This window comes from Paroedura picta, chromosome 6, assembly GCF_049243985.1.
Source record: "Paroedura picta isolate Pp20150507F chromosome 6, Ppicta_v3.0, whole genome shotgun sequence".
NCBI classification, from domain to species: domain Eukaryota; kingdom Metazoa; phylum Chordata; class Lepidosauria; order Squamata; family Gekkonidae; genus Paroedura; species Paroedura picta.
This window is the reverse complement of record NC_135374.1, coordinates 109,479,693-109,493,552: the sequence shown is the minus strand read 5'-3', so window position 1 is coordinate 109,493,552 and position 13,860 is coordinate 109,479,693. Positions and strand designations below refer to the sequence as shown.

Sequence of the window (13,860 nt, the reverse complement as noted above, 5' to 3'; positions counted from 1 at the left end):
ACTCAGAAGTGGTGTTATGCCTCTTTAGGAATTACCATAATGTCTATGGTAAAAATGTAATGTCCCAAGTGAGGAGCCCATACACTAACTACCATGAAAGTCTTCTCCCATACGTAGGGTTGTCAACTAGAGCAGCATTGAAACCTATGCCTTTTGCTCATTCTTAAGGGTTCATAATAGGATTCTGATGATTTCCAGTTCTCATGACTTCTGTCATCTTCCCAAGTAGTTCATCTGTCTGCAACAGGTGCCTCCAATGAAGTGCTTCTTTCATGTTGCCTGCCAAGTACTTTTAAAAAAGTGGTCAAGGCCAGGTAAAGCCTTTTAAGATGGCCCCAGGAGACTTGATTGGCTATCCAGATTCATAAAAATATTCTTTTAGCAGCTTGTGTCACCCCAGCACAAGCATCTTCACTGTATGGCTGAAGGCAGGCCACAGCTACCATTTTGTGTCTCGCTCTGTCTCCTGAAGAAGCAATTCTGTGGCAGCCATTTTGTGGCTCCACCCATCACAATTCTGTGGCAGCCATTTTGTGGCTCCACCCATCACACTGTGTCAGAAGCCAAAGGCGCCCAGAGGCTCGAGGCTCAAAATGACTGTTGACCCCCGGTTTACAGTATCCTGTATTTTTGAAACAACCTTTAAAAAATAAAGTGGCTGCTTCTATTTACTTTTCCAAATCTCTTTTGGAATATTTCCCCAGGAACATTTTCTGACAGCCATCAGTGATGGAGACAGACCTGCTGAGTCCTTCCCACAAGGCCAAAAGGGTCAGACGCTCCTCTGATTGCATTTTGATTTGTTCATTAGCGTTCCATCAGCGTTTACCTGGTTTCTCACACCCGCTCCTCCCAACCACTTGTTCTTGGGTGACCTAGCTAAATTACTTCTCTGATAATAAGGCTTCCTTGGTTGTCTTTAAAAAAAAAATAGGTCAGGAGGAACAGCCCCTATGCATGTGTTCTAACTGGTAGCCTAGGATTAATGCTACCTGGCCTTTCCTAATTAGCGTGACAGTCTTAGGGCAAGGGGAGATGTTCACCAGCACAAGTGAACTTGACATACTGACTTCCTCAAAAGGAAAGCCAGACCCTTTATCACAGGGGTAGTCAACCTGTGTTCCTCCAGATGTTCATGGACTACAATTCCCATGAGCCCGTGCCAGCAAATGGCAGGGGCTTACGGGAATTGTAGTCCATGAACATCTGGAGGAACACAGGTTGACTACCCCTGCTTTATCAGAACTCCCAGTAAAGTGTGCAAGTCAACCACACAACTGAAAGACAGGGAATAGGGAATACTTGCAGAGAGTATCGTAGTAAACCACTAGATTCAACTCCAGTAGCACCTTGGAGACTAATGAGAAATATAAGCTTTCAAGAATCAAAGCTCCTTTTGTCTGACACCAGTGGGAATGGGGAACTGAGTCTTTATTTTGGTCAGAAGGTTCACAAATTCAGAACAATGGACCCCACCCCCCACCCCCAGGCTGAATAGGGACACAGGATACCTACCTCAACAGAGATGCTAATTTTATGCCCCTAAGCATTTCCTCTCTGCTGTAATAAAGTTGATTATTCTATGTCTAGTACCTTTGCATCCTTTCTGAGCATTTTTTACACCTCACCCAACTTCTGACTAGGATAAATAGATTCCATTCCTACTCATGTCTGACAAAAGGAGCGTGGACTCTCAAAAGCTTATATCCTGAAAATCTGAAGAGTATCAGTAGGAACACTTCTGTGCTTTAACAGTGATCTCCCCCCCTCTCCATGACTTCCTCCCAGAGAATCCTGTGAATTGTGGTTTGGTTAGAATTTTCAGAATTTTGGTTATAGATCATTGCCCCTCCTTGCACTTTCTGATTTCACATGGCCTTTCAATCATCATCATCATCATCATCATCATCATCATCATCATCATCATCATCATCATCATCATCCATTGTTGTTCCTCTATTTATGAAACAGCCTAGGGAGTGGGATGTGTCCGGCTGTCCAAGTTAGAATTGGGCCAATCAGGGTGCAGCCAGCTTTGTCCTGATTGGCCCTGCCCCTGCAGCTCCCGCCCTCCGTCCCTGGACTCTAGCCTCTTTGCTCTCAGAGGCCTCAATGCCTGGAACCAGCAGCAGGTAAGGGGAGAGGCCCTGGGCAAAGGGTTGTGGTGGAGGGCTTGCTAATGAGGACCTCTTGGCCTGCTAGGCTGGCCTTGCTAATGAGGGCCTCCTGGCCTGCTAGGCTGGGCCTGCTGGCTGCCTGCTAAGGAGCTCTGTCCTGGCCCTGCTAATGAGCTGCCCAGCCACCGCCCACCCCACTTGATCCGGCTGCGAGCTGCGGCCCAAAGCCACCTTAAGCTGCCTGGCTAGGGGCCGGGGGAGGGGGCCCATTCAAGGCCCATTCTTAGGAATGGGCTTTGAAGCTAGTAATAACAGTAGCAATAGCAATAGCAATAACAATATCTTTATTGGCATACAGCAAGGATATAACACATGCAACTGAACAGGTTGCATGTAAAATTAATTTTAAAACATCTCAATTCTAGCTCGAGATGCAATCATTAAAAATTCAGCTGCGCACAGTGTGGTTTCAACAGAATGATCGTTTAAAAGGAACTGGAGTAGAGTGTCATTGCTTGTTAACCTGCAAGAAGACAATAAGGGAAGGAGAAGTTCACTATGAGGGCTCACATGAACTATTTACGCACTGGAGGTTTCATGCCGGGCTGCAGGCGGGAGTATTAGTTGTGGGAGATTGCCCCACCTCTTCCTGCACCCACATTGGGGAGCATTTGAACTGGTGCACCTCATCTGCCCCCGATTTGCACTCCTGCACGGGAGCTGGGGCAGTGAAGTTCCCAGTGCATAAATGGTCATGGAGCTGGCAGTCCAGAATTATATGCAGGGCTGAATCAGAAAAACTGGCAGAGCATGGGCACAACCTTTCTCTCCTTGGAATATGCTGGTATCTGCCTGCTAAAATGTTTGAGGGAAGTGCACACATTCTTGCCAGCATAAAGGCTCTCTGAAGACATGGATGGACAAGATTGTAAAAATATTTTGCCATTCTCCCAGGGTTTACTTGGATGCCCAAGACAGCTGGGGAATAGACATATGGTTGTAGAGGGAACATTTTTGACCGTTTGAGATCAAATTGTTTTTGTTTCAAAGTATTAAGGATCTTAGACTCACTGGGCATCAGAAAGAGGTCAATTGAGAATCCCAGTTGAGCCATCTTTGATTCAATAATGAAAAACCATCACCTACATTGAGGGTCTGACTTTTAAAAAGCTATTAAACTGCTGGGCTCAGATCTGAAAAAATATTTTGGCCATTCGATATCGATTGCAATTCCTTACTTTGCCTTGGCGTGACCATTCCAGCAGTCGTCCTCATTTGATGGGCCGGCAGTCACGCTTCCCTCTTTGCAGATCGAGTAGGGTAGTGCAGACCAGAGCTTTTTTGAAAGCTTCAGTTTTTCCTTAATGTCAATCACCTAATCAGAATTGAGAATATCTGGTCAGAAAGGCGAATCGACAAATGGTTATTACAACACGTGTTAGTTTCATTGTCGATGGTGGTGACAATGGAGGAAGTCAAGATTAATTAATCTACTGGGCAATGCATGGAATCTCTCAGCAAAAGCCAACTCAGGACATTTTCATTAGGAGGCTTACAGTTCAAGCCATGTGTCATGGGTAAGGCCAGAAAGACAGGAAAACAGTGGATGGCCTTGACCAAAACATCATAGAAGTGCCCTATGAGCACTTTCACAAATAATGCACTTTCAACACACTTTGCGACTGGATTTTACAGTGTGAAATGGCAAAATCCCCTTGCAAACAAACACTGAAGTGGACTGAAATTTCATTATTTAGCATGTGCGAAAGGGCCCATAACAGTCAGAGCAAACTTCTCAGGAAAACGGCCAAGAAGGGAGACCCAGAACAGTGTAGAAGACCAGCAAGGAGAAGAGTAGAAAATGCTATTATTGATATAAAAATAATGATATTTTATTTATATCCCACTCTTCCAATGCTCAGGGTGCTTATCAGCATGTTATTATTTAAGTTTGGAATAGTTTACAATAATAAAACCACAATAATCAAAATACAATAAGAAGACACAGTCAAAAACCAGTCCCTTCCACCTCTTAACACCCTTTGCCAGCTACCCAGACTGGAGGTGGAGTAAAAATAAGAGTTGCGGAGCCAAGAATATCAAAAGCCAGTTAACCCATTCCCATGAGATAAAATTACTTGAGGTCCATTTGTAGAAGCATCTGAAAACTATACAAATGTCCAACTTCACAGGCGTGAAGATGTGATTCAAGGATGGATGTGCCGGCTGAGGACAAACAGATATTCTTGTATATGAAAGACCTAGAATTATTTTAAAACAGACTTCGTTAAGATAAAAAGCAGCAGGAATGAACTAACATTTTTTATATATTCCCAAAAGATATTTTAAGTAAAGATAACCTTGTGTGGCGTTTGGAGTGGCAAATTAATGAGTTAGCCAAGAATGGTGCCTTTATCAAGGGGGAAAATTAACCATTATTGGGACATGATTCTGAAATTGTATACATCTGGGAAGTTCATAGAGAACTTCTCAGAAGGGGCTCCTTGCCTGTGACCTGCTTACTCCTGGGGGTTAGAAAGTATAATGGACTCACGTAGTTGTACTCCTTTAATTATCTGTCGATCAGGGATGGATGGCTCATATAACATGTTGTTGGCTTAGGTTTATATTAAGAACACTATAATTATGCTTTAATAAAAAGTTTGGCATCTAAGCGAGCGTTTCTCAACCAGCATACCGGGGTACAACAGTATACCTTGAGAACCCCTCAGATGTACCATGGCTTGTGGGATTCCAAGATCCAGTACTGCATTTTTATCGGCGAGAGGGTAATCTTGCTGTTGTATGTTTGTATTCTGTTGTCAACCCCACAAGCTGGCTGGTCCAGGAGCTGGTGGTATAGAAATTTAATAATAAATAAATACATAAGATGGCAGCCTCATGGAGCCAGGCTGTGACCAGGGTCAAGGCCAGGTGTATTTCTCTAGGGCCAGGGACTTCTAATGGATTAGCACTTGCAGAGTGAAGCACCTTGTGGGGGGCATAAGGAAACAAGTGGTCCCTCAGATAGGCAGGGACCAAGCTGCAAATGGCCTTAAAGGTCAGGACCAAGACCTTGAACATGACCTGGGACCCCACTGGTAATCAATACAGTTAACTCAGCACAGGCTGGATATGGACCCTCCAAGGTGTACCAGTAAGGATCCTAGCAGCTGCATTCTGCACCAGTGCAGTTTCCGGGTCAAGGACAAGCATAAGCCAGTATAGAGCAAGTTACAGAAGTCCAATCTAGAGGAGACCGTTGCCTGGATCACTGTGGCCAGACAGTCTCACATGGCAAAGATGGTAGTATGTCATGCGGGCTACCCCTGTGACATGGGCCTCTATAGAAAGGGAGGCATCCAGAATCACCCCCATATTCATTGCTGTGGGTGAGATGATAAGCCGTGCCCCAACAAAGGTGGGGAGGTGCACTTCCTGTCATGCCCCTTTTCTGTTCAGCCACAGGACATCCATCTTGGAAGGATTGAGTTTTAGGCGACTCTGTTCTAACCACCCAGTGATGTCTTCCAGTTATCTGTCAAATGTATCCAGGGGGGAAGTCTGGGTGGCAGTCCATGACAACAAGATAGAACTGGGTGTTATCTGCATACTGATTAAAGCCCAGCCCATAACTCTGGACCAGCATAAACTCTGATGCATAAAGATATAAAATAACATGAGAGAGAATACCCCCTCTGTGGGACCCCACAAGGGAGTCGATAGGGGCTCAATAGAGCATCCTCCACAGCCACCCTCTGAGTCCAGTTTCGGAAAAGGGAGCACAGCCATTGAAGGGTTGCCCCCTGAATCCCAGCCAATAACTCATGGTCAACCACATCAAATGAAGCATCATGATCAAGCATCATGAGTATGGCCAAACCACCCAAATCCAGCTGGCACAGGAGATCATCCACTAAGGTGACCAACACTGTCTCCACTCCTTGGCCAGGGCGGAAGCTTGACTGGTATTGGTCGAGCGCCAAAGCTTCCTCCAAGTAAGCCAGTAGTTGGTCTGCCATGGTCCTTTCAACGACCTTTCACAGAAACGCAAGATGCAAAACTGGGTGGTAGCTGGCTGGGTCCTGTGGGTCCAGTGATGGATTTTTTTAACAGAGGACAGAGCACCGCCTCCTTCAGTACTTCCTGGAACTCCTCAGTAGACAGGGAGAGGTTGACAATCTCTCCCAGTGGGCCTCCTATCTGATGGTCACTCATTTTGAGTAATCAAGATGGACAGGGATCGAGGGAACAAGTGGTCCTCCTTACTGACCCCAGCAACTTGTCCTCTTTGGTTTCAGAGAGCCTCCTGAAGCCATCAAATGTATTCCCCCACAGCAGCCAACACTGGGAGGAGAACAGGAGGAAAAGCTGAAGATGGCAGAGTGGAAGATAAGGATAGGCTGGGTGGGAGAGAAGAAGAAGGAAAAGGGGCTTTAAGGAAGGGAAAGTGATGGAGTGGAAAAGGAGCCTCTCCCTGTAACTCCTTGCCTGCCCTCACTTCTATAATTCCATACTTTAGTCTAAATGTATTAGTAAATATTTTTAAAGTATCGCAATATGGATCTCCAAAAACTACAGTAGAACGAGGGGCTGTTCCCATTCTTTTGAGCTGTTATCATTTAAACTTCCTCATGCACAAAATCTTTCGTGCCCATGCCAGACACGCTGAGTCTTCAGAGCTCCCCAGATAAAATCCTTCAGGTAAAACACTCAGACTCTGTCACTGCCCTCAGGGAAAAGATGGTCCAGCTGTCATTCCCAGTTGTCATTTCCAACATTCTACCTTCTCCTCAGACAGAAGCTATGCAAATCAGCGTGGTGACCGCTGACAGGCCCCGCCTGCTGACAATGACTTACAAATGTATATGCAAATGCCTGTTGTTTATATAGACATATATTGATATTCACACACAGAAATAAACACAAATGGATATGTGCCCCATTCCTAAGAGACACACTTAAAATGTGCTGACAGCCCCTTCTATTTTGCCTTATAGGTTGTCCCAGATGGGAAGTATTCATTAATGATGAATGGACCTAAATCAGGGGTGGGCAAACTGTGGCCCTCCAGATGTCCATGGACTACAATTCCCATGGGCCCCTGCCAGCATTCAATCATGCTGTGTTATACAGCTTTTGCCAGGATGCAATATATGTGAATACCTTGGTGTTAAGAGTGCTTGATAACTGCTTGGTGAGCCAGCTGTGAGATAAGAGAGAAGGGGGAGGGGCTGTGGCTCAGTGGTGGAGCATCTGCTTGGAATGCAGAAGGTCTTAGGTTCAATCCCTGGCATCTCCAGTTAAAAAAGATTGGCAGCAGGTGATGTGAAAAACCTCTACCTGAGACCCTGGAAAGCTACTGACAGTCTGAGTAGACAATACTGACTTTGGTGGACCAAGAGTTTGGTTCAGTATAAGACAGTTTCCTCTGGGGAGAAGATTCTGTGGCAACTGCCCATTGGACAGGAGAATACCCGATCCCTCACTCTGGCTTCTCCTGTAGAGACTTTAAGCCCTGCCCACCCACATTCAAATTAAAAAGTGGTCACAAGATTTGACTAACGAATAAGTAGCATCAGTTCTTGAAACGTCTCTTGTATGAGAACCTGCTAGACCAAGGGAGGAATTATTTGAGAGGTAAACAGAAACGGCTTTTTCCTAGACATTTGACTAAACTGATAAGATGGAAATGGAGATGAACAACAAAGGTTTATTTAACAGAAAACAAAGTATTGAATAGGGTAAACATTTTGTGTGGATGGCTTCAATATATAAAGTTAAAACGGCTCTCCACTGCGTCCCCAAAGAACTGAGTGATTTAAAGGTCCCACTTAGAAATCCAGAAAACTCGATTGCAGTTTTCAGATAAGATATCTAGTTACTTAAACACGAGTCCTAGCTCTTTACTAAGTAAATTCAACAAAATGCATGGTGAATCCTATTTTTAATTAGAAGTAATATGTCGTGCTTTGGCCCAGGAGACCGGAATTCAAACCCCTGATTGTGCATGAAGCTCTGTACGACTTTGAGCCGGGCTGTCTCTATGACCATTTCCACACTAATGCAAAACCCCACGTTTGTGTTTTGAAAGCCCCAAACTATAAAATCTGTTCTGCACTTATTTTTGCCTTTCCCGCTGTAGGCTCTCAAATTCAAAGGGATTCCTCCCCATGGTGAAAACAAGGTAAGTAGTTGGTAGCATTTGTTATTGCAGTCATTGACCAAATCAAGAAAACACAGTAATTAAAAACTGAGTCATACAATATAAAACAAAATAGATTATGCGATACAATCTGGATTACAACATTAAAAGTTTATGAAAAATATTAGCAGCTTTGATCAAACATACATAGAATTTATGGCCACATATTTAAGATCAGTTCAGCTAGGCACACCCTTGACTGTGTTCCCTAAGTTCTTTCCTAATTCGATGGGCCATCCATCCATCCATCCATCCATCCATCCATCCATCCATCCATCCATCCATCCATCCATCCATCCATCCATCCATATAATCTCCTGATGGTTATCAGACAACATAAACGAAAGAAGGGTCTTTCTACTTCAACCAAGATAAAAAACAAGAATTAGCTTAATAAGAACTGATCTTACATTATGGTAGAGCCTGCAGTCAAAGAAGAAAAGATGATTCTGGGATTTTCTCTCCAACAAGGTAAGCCTTAAGTGTGGAAAAGTTCTATCTCAGGACTGTGGGAAAGGTATGCAGTGAGATAAATCACACACCCATGCTCTTATCCTGGCTGCTGGCAGTCCTCCAGGGCCTACAAACCACTGGGTATACTTTCCATAAGATACATGGCTAGTCCACTGCTGTACATCAAAGGGTGAGATACTATTGTGCTTACTCTGATTAATAATAGTTCCTCATCAGTTAGCTCAGCTAAAGCTATGCACTAACTTTCCCCCCTTTCATTCCTTCTTCCTGGAACCTCTTGAAAGGCTCTGGATCTTACAAACCTTGGTCAAAGCTAAGTAAGCCAATCTTCAAATGTAGAAAGTGATATGCCACATATTGAAATAAGGACTGGAGCAGTGAGATGGGCAGCATGTAAATTGAGATTATAAATAAATAAAGTGAATACGGGAAACACCAGATATCGAGTCATAGAAAGAGTTGCCTGTAACAGACAAGAAACAAAAGTGAAATGTCATCATGTTTGGTTTGAATTTGGGTGTTCTTTGGATATTAATATTAATTATTAAGAGCCAGATTGATGTAGTGGTTAGGAGTGCGGACTTCTAATCTGGTGAGCCAGGTTTGATTCCCCGCTCCTCCTGTACATGCAGTGAGCTGGGTGACCTTGGACTCACCACAGCACTGATAAAGCTGTTCTGACCGAGCAGGAATCAGGGCTCTCTCAGCCTCACCTACTTCACAGGGTGTCTGTTGTGGGGAGAGGAAGGGAAGGAGATTGTAAGCCACTTTGAGACTCCTCCTGGTAGAGAAAAGCAACATACAAGAAACAACTCTTCTTCTTCTTCTAATATAGGTGGATACTAGGTTAAGTACAGTATGGGATTAGATAGTTACTTTGGGACCAATCAGGAATTTTTGGGTTGTGTCTCTAATTGGTCCTGCTTCATGCAGCATCAGGACCCTGCTGCTGAAACTGGAGCTGGAGCTTCTTCTTCTTCTTCTTCTTCTTCTTCTTCTTCTTCTTCTTCTTCTTCTTCTTGTTCTTGTTCTTGTTCTTGTTCTTGTTCTTGTTCTTGTTCTTGTTCTTGTTCTTGTTCTTCTTCTTCTTCTTGTTCTTCTTCTTCTTCTTCTTCTTCTTCTTCTTCGTCTTCTTCTTCTTCTTGTTTTATTCTTGTTCTTGTTCTTGTTCTTGTTCTTGTTCTTGTTCTTGTTCTTGTTCTTGTTCTTGTTCTTGTTCTTCTTCTTGTTCTTCTTCTTGTTCTTCTTCTTCTTCTTCTTCTTCTTCTTCTTCTTCTTCGTCTTCTTCCTTCACCTTCTTCTTCTTCCTTCACCTTCTGGGGCATAGTAGACTCATAAGGTCCTAACTGAGGGGGCAGATATGAAGTCAGCAATCATGCTGATCAAGGTTGGAGCTAAGGTGAGCTCACCCCAAGTTTTGATAGGTCCCTTGTTTATGGCAACTTGCCCCAGCGAGAGAAAGTAAAAAATTGTGTCTTTATCTGATTGCGATTTTTTAAAAAATAAAATAAAAAATAAATAGAATTGTTTAAAATTCCAGAAAACTTGGCAAGCACCTTGAGGCATCATTGATGAGGGGAATTTTCCTGAGCCTTATTGGTTATGTGGCCAGCAGGGCCCAAGAACTGCGTTCCCTTAGTGCTCGGAAGCATTCAACTAGCCCTCTGGATAGGGCTCAGGATCTCTCAGCATTATTCTGTACAGGAAATTAGGTCTCCCCCCCCCCCCCAAGATTCTGCCATTCTCTCTCTTTGTCGCCCAAAAAGAGCTAGAACATGAGGAGCTACCAATTATACCCCAAAACGTCCCTCAAGGAAATGCCAGTAAAGTTAGTATCTCTCATACTACTAGGACAGGGGTAGTCAAACTGCGGCCCTCCAGATGTCCATGGACTACAATTCCCACGAGCCCCTGCCAGCGTTCGCTGGCAGGGGCTCGTGGGAATTGTAGTCCATGGACATCTGGAGGGCCGCAGTTTGACTACCCCTGTCCTAGAATGTACTTCCCAGTTTTCATGCCAGTGAAAAGGGATAACTCAAATAGACCGACATGTGGCAAGGTGTAAAAAAAAACTAGGAGCTGACTAGGAGCTCTAAAATGAATAGTGTCCTTCAGCAGATGGACAAAAAGAGGAGATTCTACTCTAGTCCGCGACTATTGTAAGTGCCGTGTGAATGACATCGGCCTCACTTTTCCGGCTACTCAGAGATAGTTGTGCTTGACAGGAGGAGTGTGAAATGGATTTTCACAACACGTCTCTAGACAAAGCTGGCAGAAACATGTTTCTGGACTTCCTATCTGAGATGTGATTTCTCCACATACGATGAGGGATCTTACAGGGAAGCAAGGACACTTTCCACACACTATAACGGGATTAAAATTGTGGGGCAAAAGAAATGGCCACAAAAGCACTCACTAAGCTTTGCTCTTTAAAACCTGAGGAACGAAAAAACCTTCGTGAAAAACCCTGAGCCAGACATTTACTTGGTGCAGTGCGGTCTGTGGCTATCACTTTTCACCCTTGGCTTGACCTTCATGGGGAAAAATGGGACACTCTTCCCCTGAGGGGCAGAAGCTCGGTGGTAAACATATTTTGGTGAGCGGCAACACCTGGAAATAGCTGGAATATTTTCACAGCACATAGAGGTGGAGCGGCATCGTTGCTTCACAGAGTTGTCAACCAACCAGGGCGGGGGGAAAAAACCCTGACACAATCAACTGACACAATCAAAACTGACACAGTCTTTTGTGTCTCTGAGCTTATGGCCACAATTCTTTAGGTAAGAAACTGAAGTTGGTTATCCAGAATGTTTGAATAAAGCTGGGATTTGCAAAGGAGAATCAGGGCTGTTCAAGTTCAGTGCACAGACTGGATGGGTGTAATTCACACATGTGCGTACAGAAGCCGTGCTGTGAGCTGGACTGCATTCCCCCTCCCATAACTGAGCACTGCAGAACCGAGAGGGGAGATGAGGTGACCCTGCCAGAAGAAAGCATACAGGAATGTCAGTTCAGCTAGGTACACCCTTGTATTTGGAATACGGTTTAAAGATCTGGATAGTGCATCTCCAAAAGGATACTATTACGCTGAAGAAAGCACAATAAAGGACAACTAAAATGACCACCAGCTTGGAACACTGGTTCCCCAAGGCAAGATGGAGAAACATGGAGTTTTTTCATTTGGAAGAAAGATAGAAGCCCTCTCTGGATACATCCCCTGAAGAGCGTCTTGCTCCACTGGTTCCAACAGGCTGGTAGAATGAACTCCCAGAAGAGACGGGAGCTCTGTCGGAGCTCACTCAGTTCTGCAGGGTCTGCAAAACAGAGCTCTTCTGACAGGAATTTGGTTGAGGCCAGGCTTCCAGAAGCATCTAAGAATCCCTTCCCCCCTCAAAACTTTTTCCCTTGTAACATCCTGGATTTGGTAAGCAATACAGGAGAGTAATGTGGTGAGTCATGTGAAGGGGCCCAGGATCAAGGATTATTGTTGTTTTTGATGGGTCACTGATTATTATTGTGTTATAATTCATACTGGTTTTAAATGGTTGCAGACCACCCTGAAATGGCTAGGCGTAGATGGGCGATCCTATAATTCCAATAATAAATGAAAAATAAATAAAATGACGTATGAGTTAGAGAACATGGCTACAGATAACTTCTATCCGCACTGTTTTAGAACTCAGGGGCAGTACATTCTGGGCGGACAGAAGACAGTTTGGTGTAGTGGTTAGGAGTGCAGACTTCTAATCTGGCATGCTGGGTTTGATTCTGCACTCCCCCACATGCAGCCAGCTGGGTGACCTTGGGCCATGGCACTGATAAAGCTGTTCTGACCGAGCAGTGAAATCAGGGCTCACTCAGCCTCACCCACCTCACAGGGTGGCTGTTGAGGGGAGAGGAAAGGGAAGGCAATTGTAAGTCACTTTGAGCCTTCTTTGGGTAGAGAAAAGCGGCATATAAGAACCAACTCTCCTTCTCCTTCTCCTTCTCCTTCTCCTTCTCCTTCTCCTTCTCCTTCTCCTTCTCCTTCTCCTTCTCCTTCTCCTTCTCCTTCTACATTGCTCCTTAATTCACAGCGTAAATACCTTCTTGAATTCCCTGTCAAAGGATGCAGGCATGCCCACCTGATTTGATTAAGAAGAGGTGAGGCATGTTCACAGAGGACAGGCCCACTGGTGGCAATTAGAGGTAACCTTCTGAATACCAGAGCCAGGGCACAACGTATATCTCATTGTTCTGCGTACATCTCATTGACCATTGTCTGAAACAGGATCCTGCCCTTGGTGGACCATTTGTCTAATCCAGCAAGACTGCTCTGGAGTTCTTATGACACCCACCAAAAAAACACAAGCGATGTGGCGAAAAGAACTCCAGCTTTAATCCCAGACACTTAATTGATTTCAATGGTACTTGCCCAAGAGGGCCCTTGTCACCTCTTTGTACTCCCGCGTAGAACTGAGTATGAAGCCAGCTTTTCTCGAATTGTCATCAGTCAGTGAGGGAGATTGTCCGCCAGATGGCAGTCTTGGCCCGAGCTTCCCCTTCCCCTCCGCTCCAGGCATCCCTACGACACGCAAAATATTACGCCCCAAATAAAACTGTAGATTGTTCTACTGAATATAAAAGTGACAGGTCGGATATTTTAAAGTTGAAGCTGACAGGCTGCTATTTTAATGAGGTCTGCCAGAGCCAAGGTTAACCAAAGCCTTGGTTCTTTACAAAACGATCAGGACTCCCTTTTAAGCAGCAGACAGGACATGGTTGCTGATATCGTCACACTAACAGGTCTCAAAATTGCACCCGGAGCGTGTTTTGCACGCAAAGGGCCTTAATTTCCTTTTTTAAAAATGAAGGAAACTTTGAGAAGATATGGGGGGGGGCGAGATTTCTTAATCCTTAAAGAAGTCACAGAGGGTGGTCACACTCTGTCATCGAAAGACAAGTGGGTACCTTTTGTCATTTGTAAAATAAACTTGGAGAGATTTATTATGAAGCCACGTCTCCCCTTCCATTTGATGCTTGGAAAACTGAAGGGGAATTTAAAGGAAGAAAATAGGAATCTGA

The 13,860-nt window shown here is 44.5% G+C and overlaps 1 protein-coding gene and 1 non-coding gene across 3 annotated transcripts in view; one reads left to right on the top strand and one right to left on the bottom strand.

The window, feature by feature from the left end:
* Nucleotides 1-13,860, bottom strand: part of GPC6 (glypican 6) — a 947,632-nt gene that overhangs the window by 13,064 nt on the left and 920,708 nt on the right. For both annotated transcript variants that reach the window (XM_077343885.1, XM_077343886.1), the window contains one exon: nt 3,356-3,492. In XM_077343885.1, the coding sequence (XP_077200000.1) occupies nt 3,356-3,492 (137 nt within the window). The remainder of the gene's footprint in view (nt 1-3,355; nt 3,493-13,860) is intronic.
* TRNAS-GGA (transfer RNA serine (anticodon GGA)) lies at nt 7,348-7,419 on the top strand. The gene has a single exon. It is a non-coding gene; the product is annotated as a tRNA-Ser (tRNA).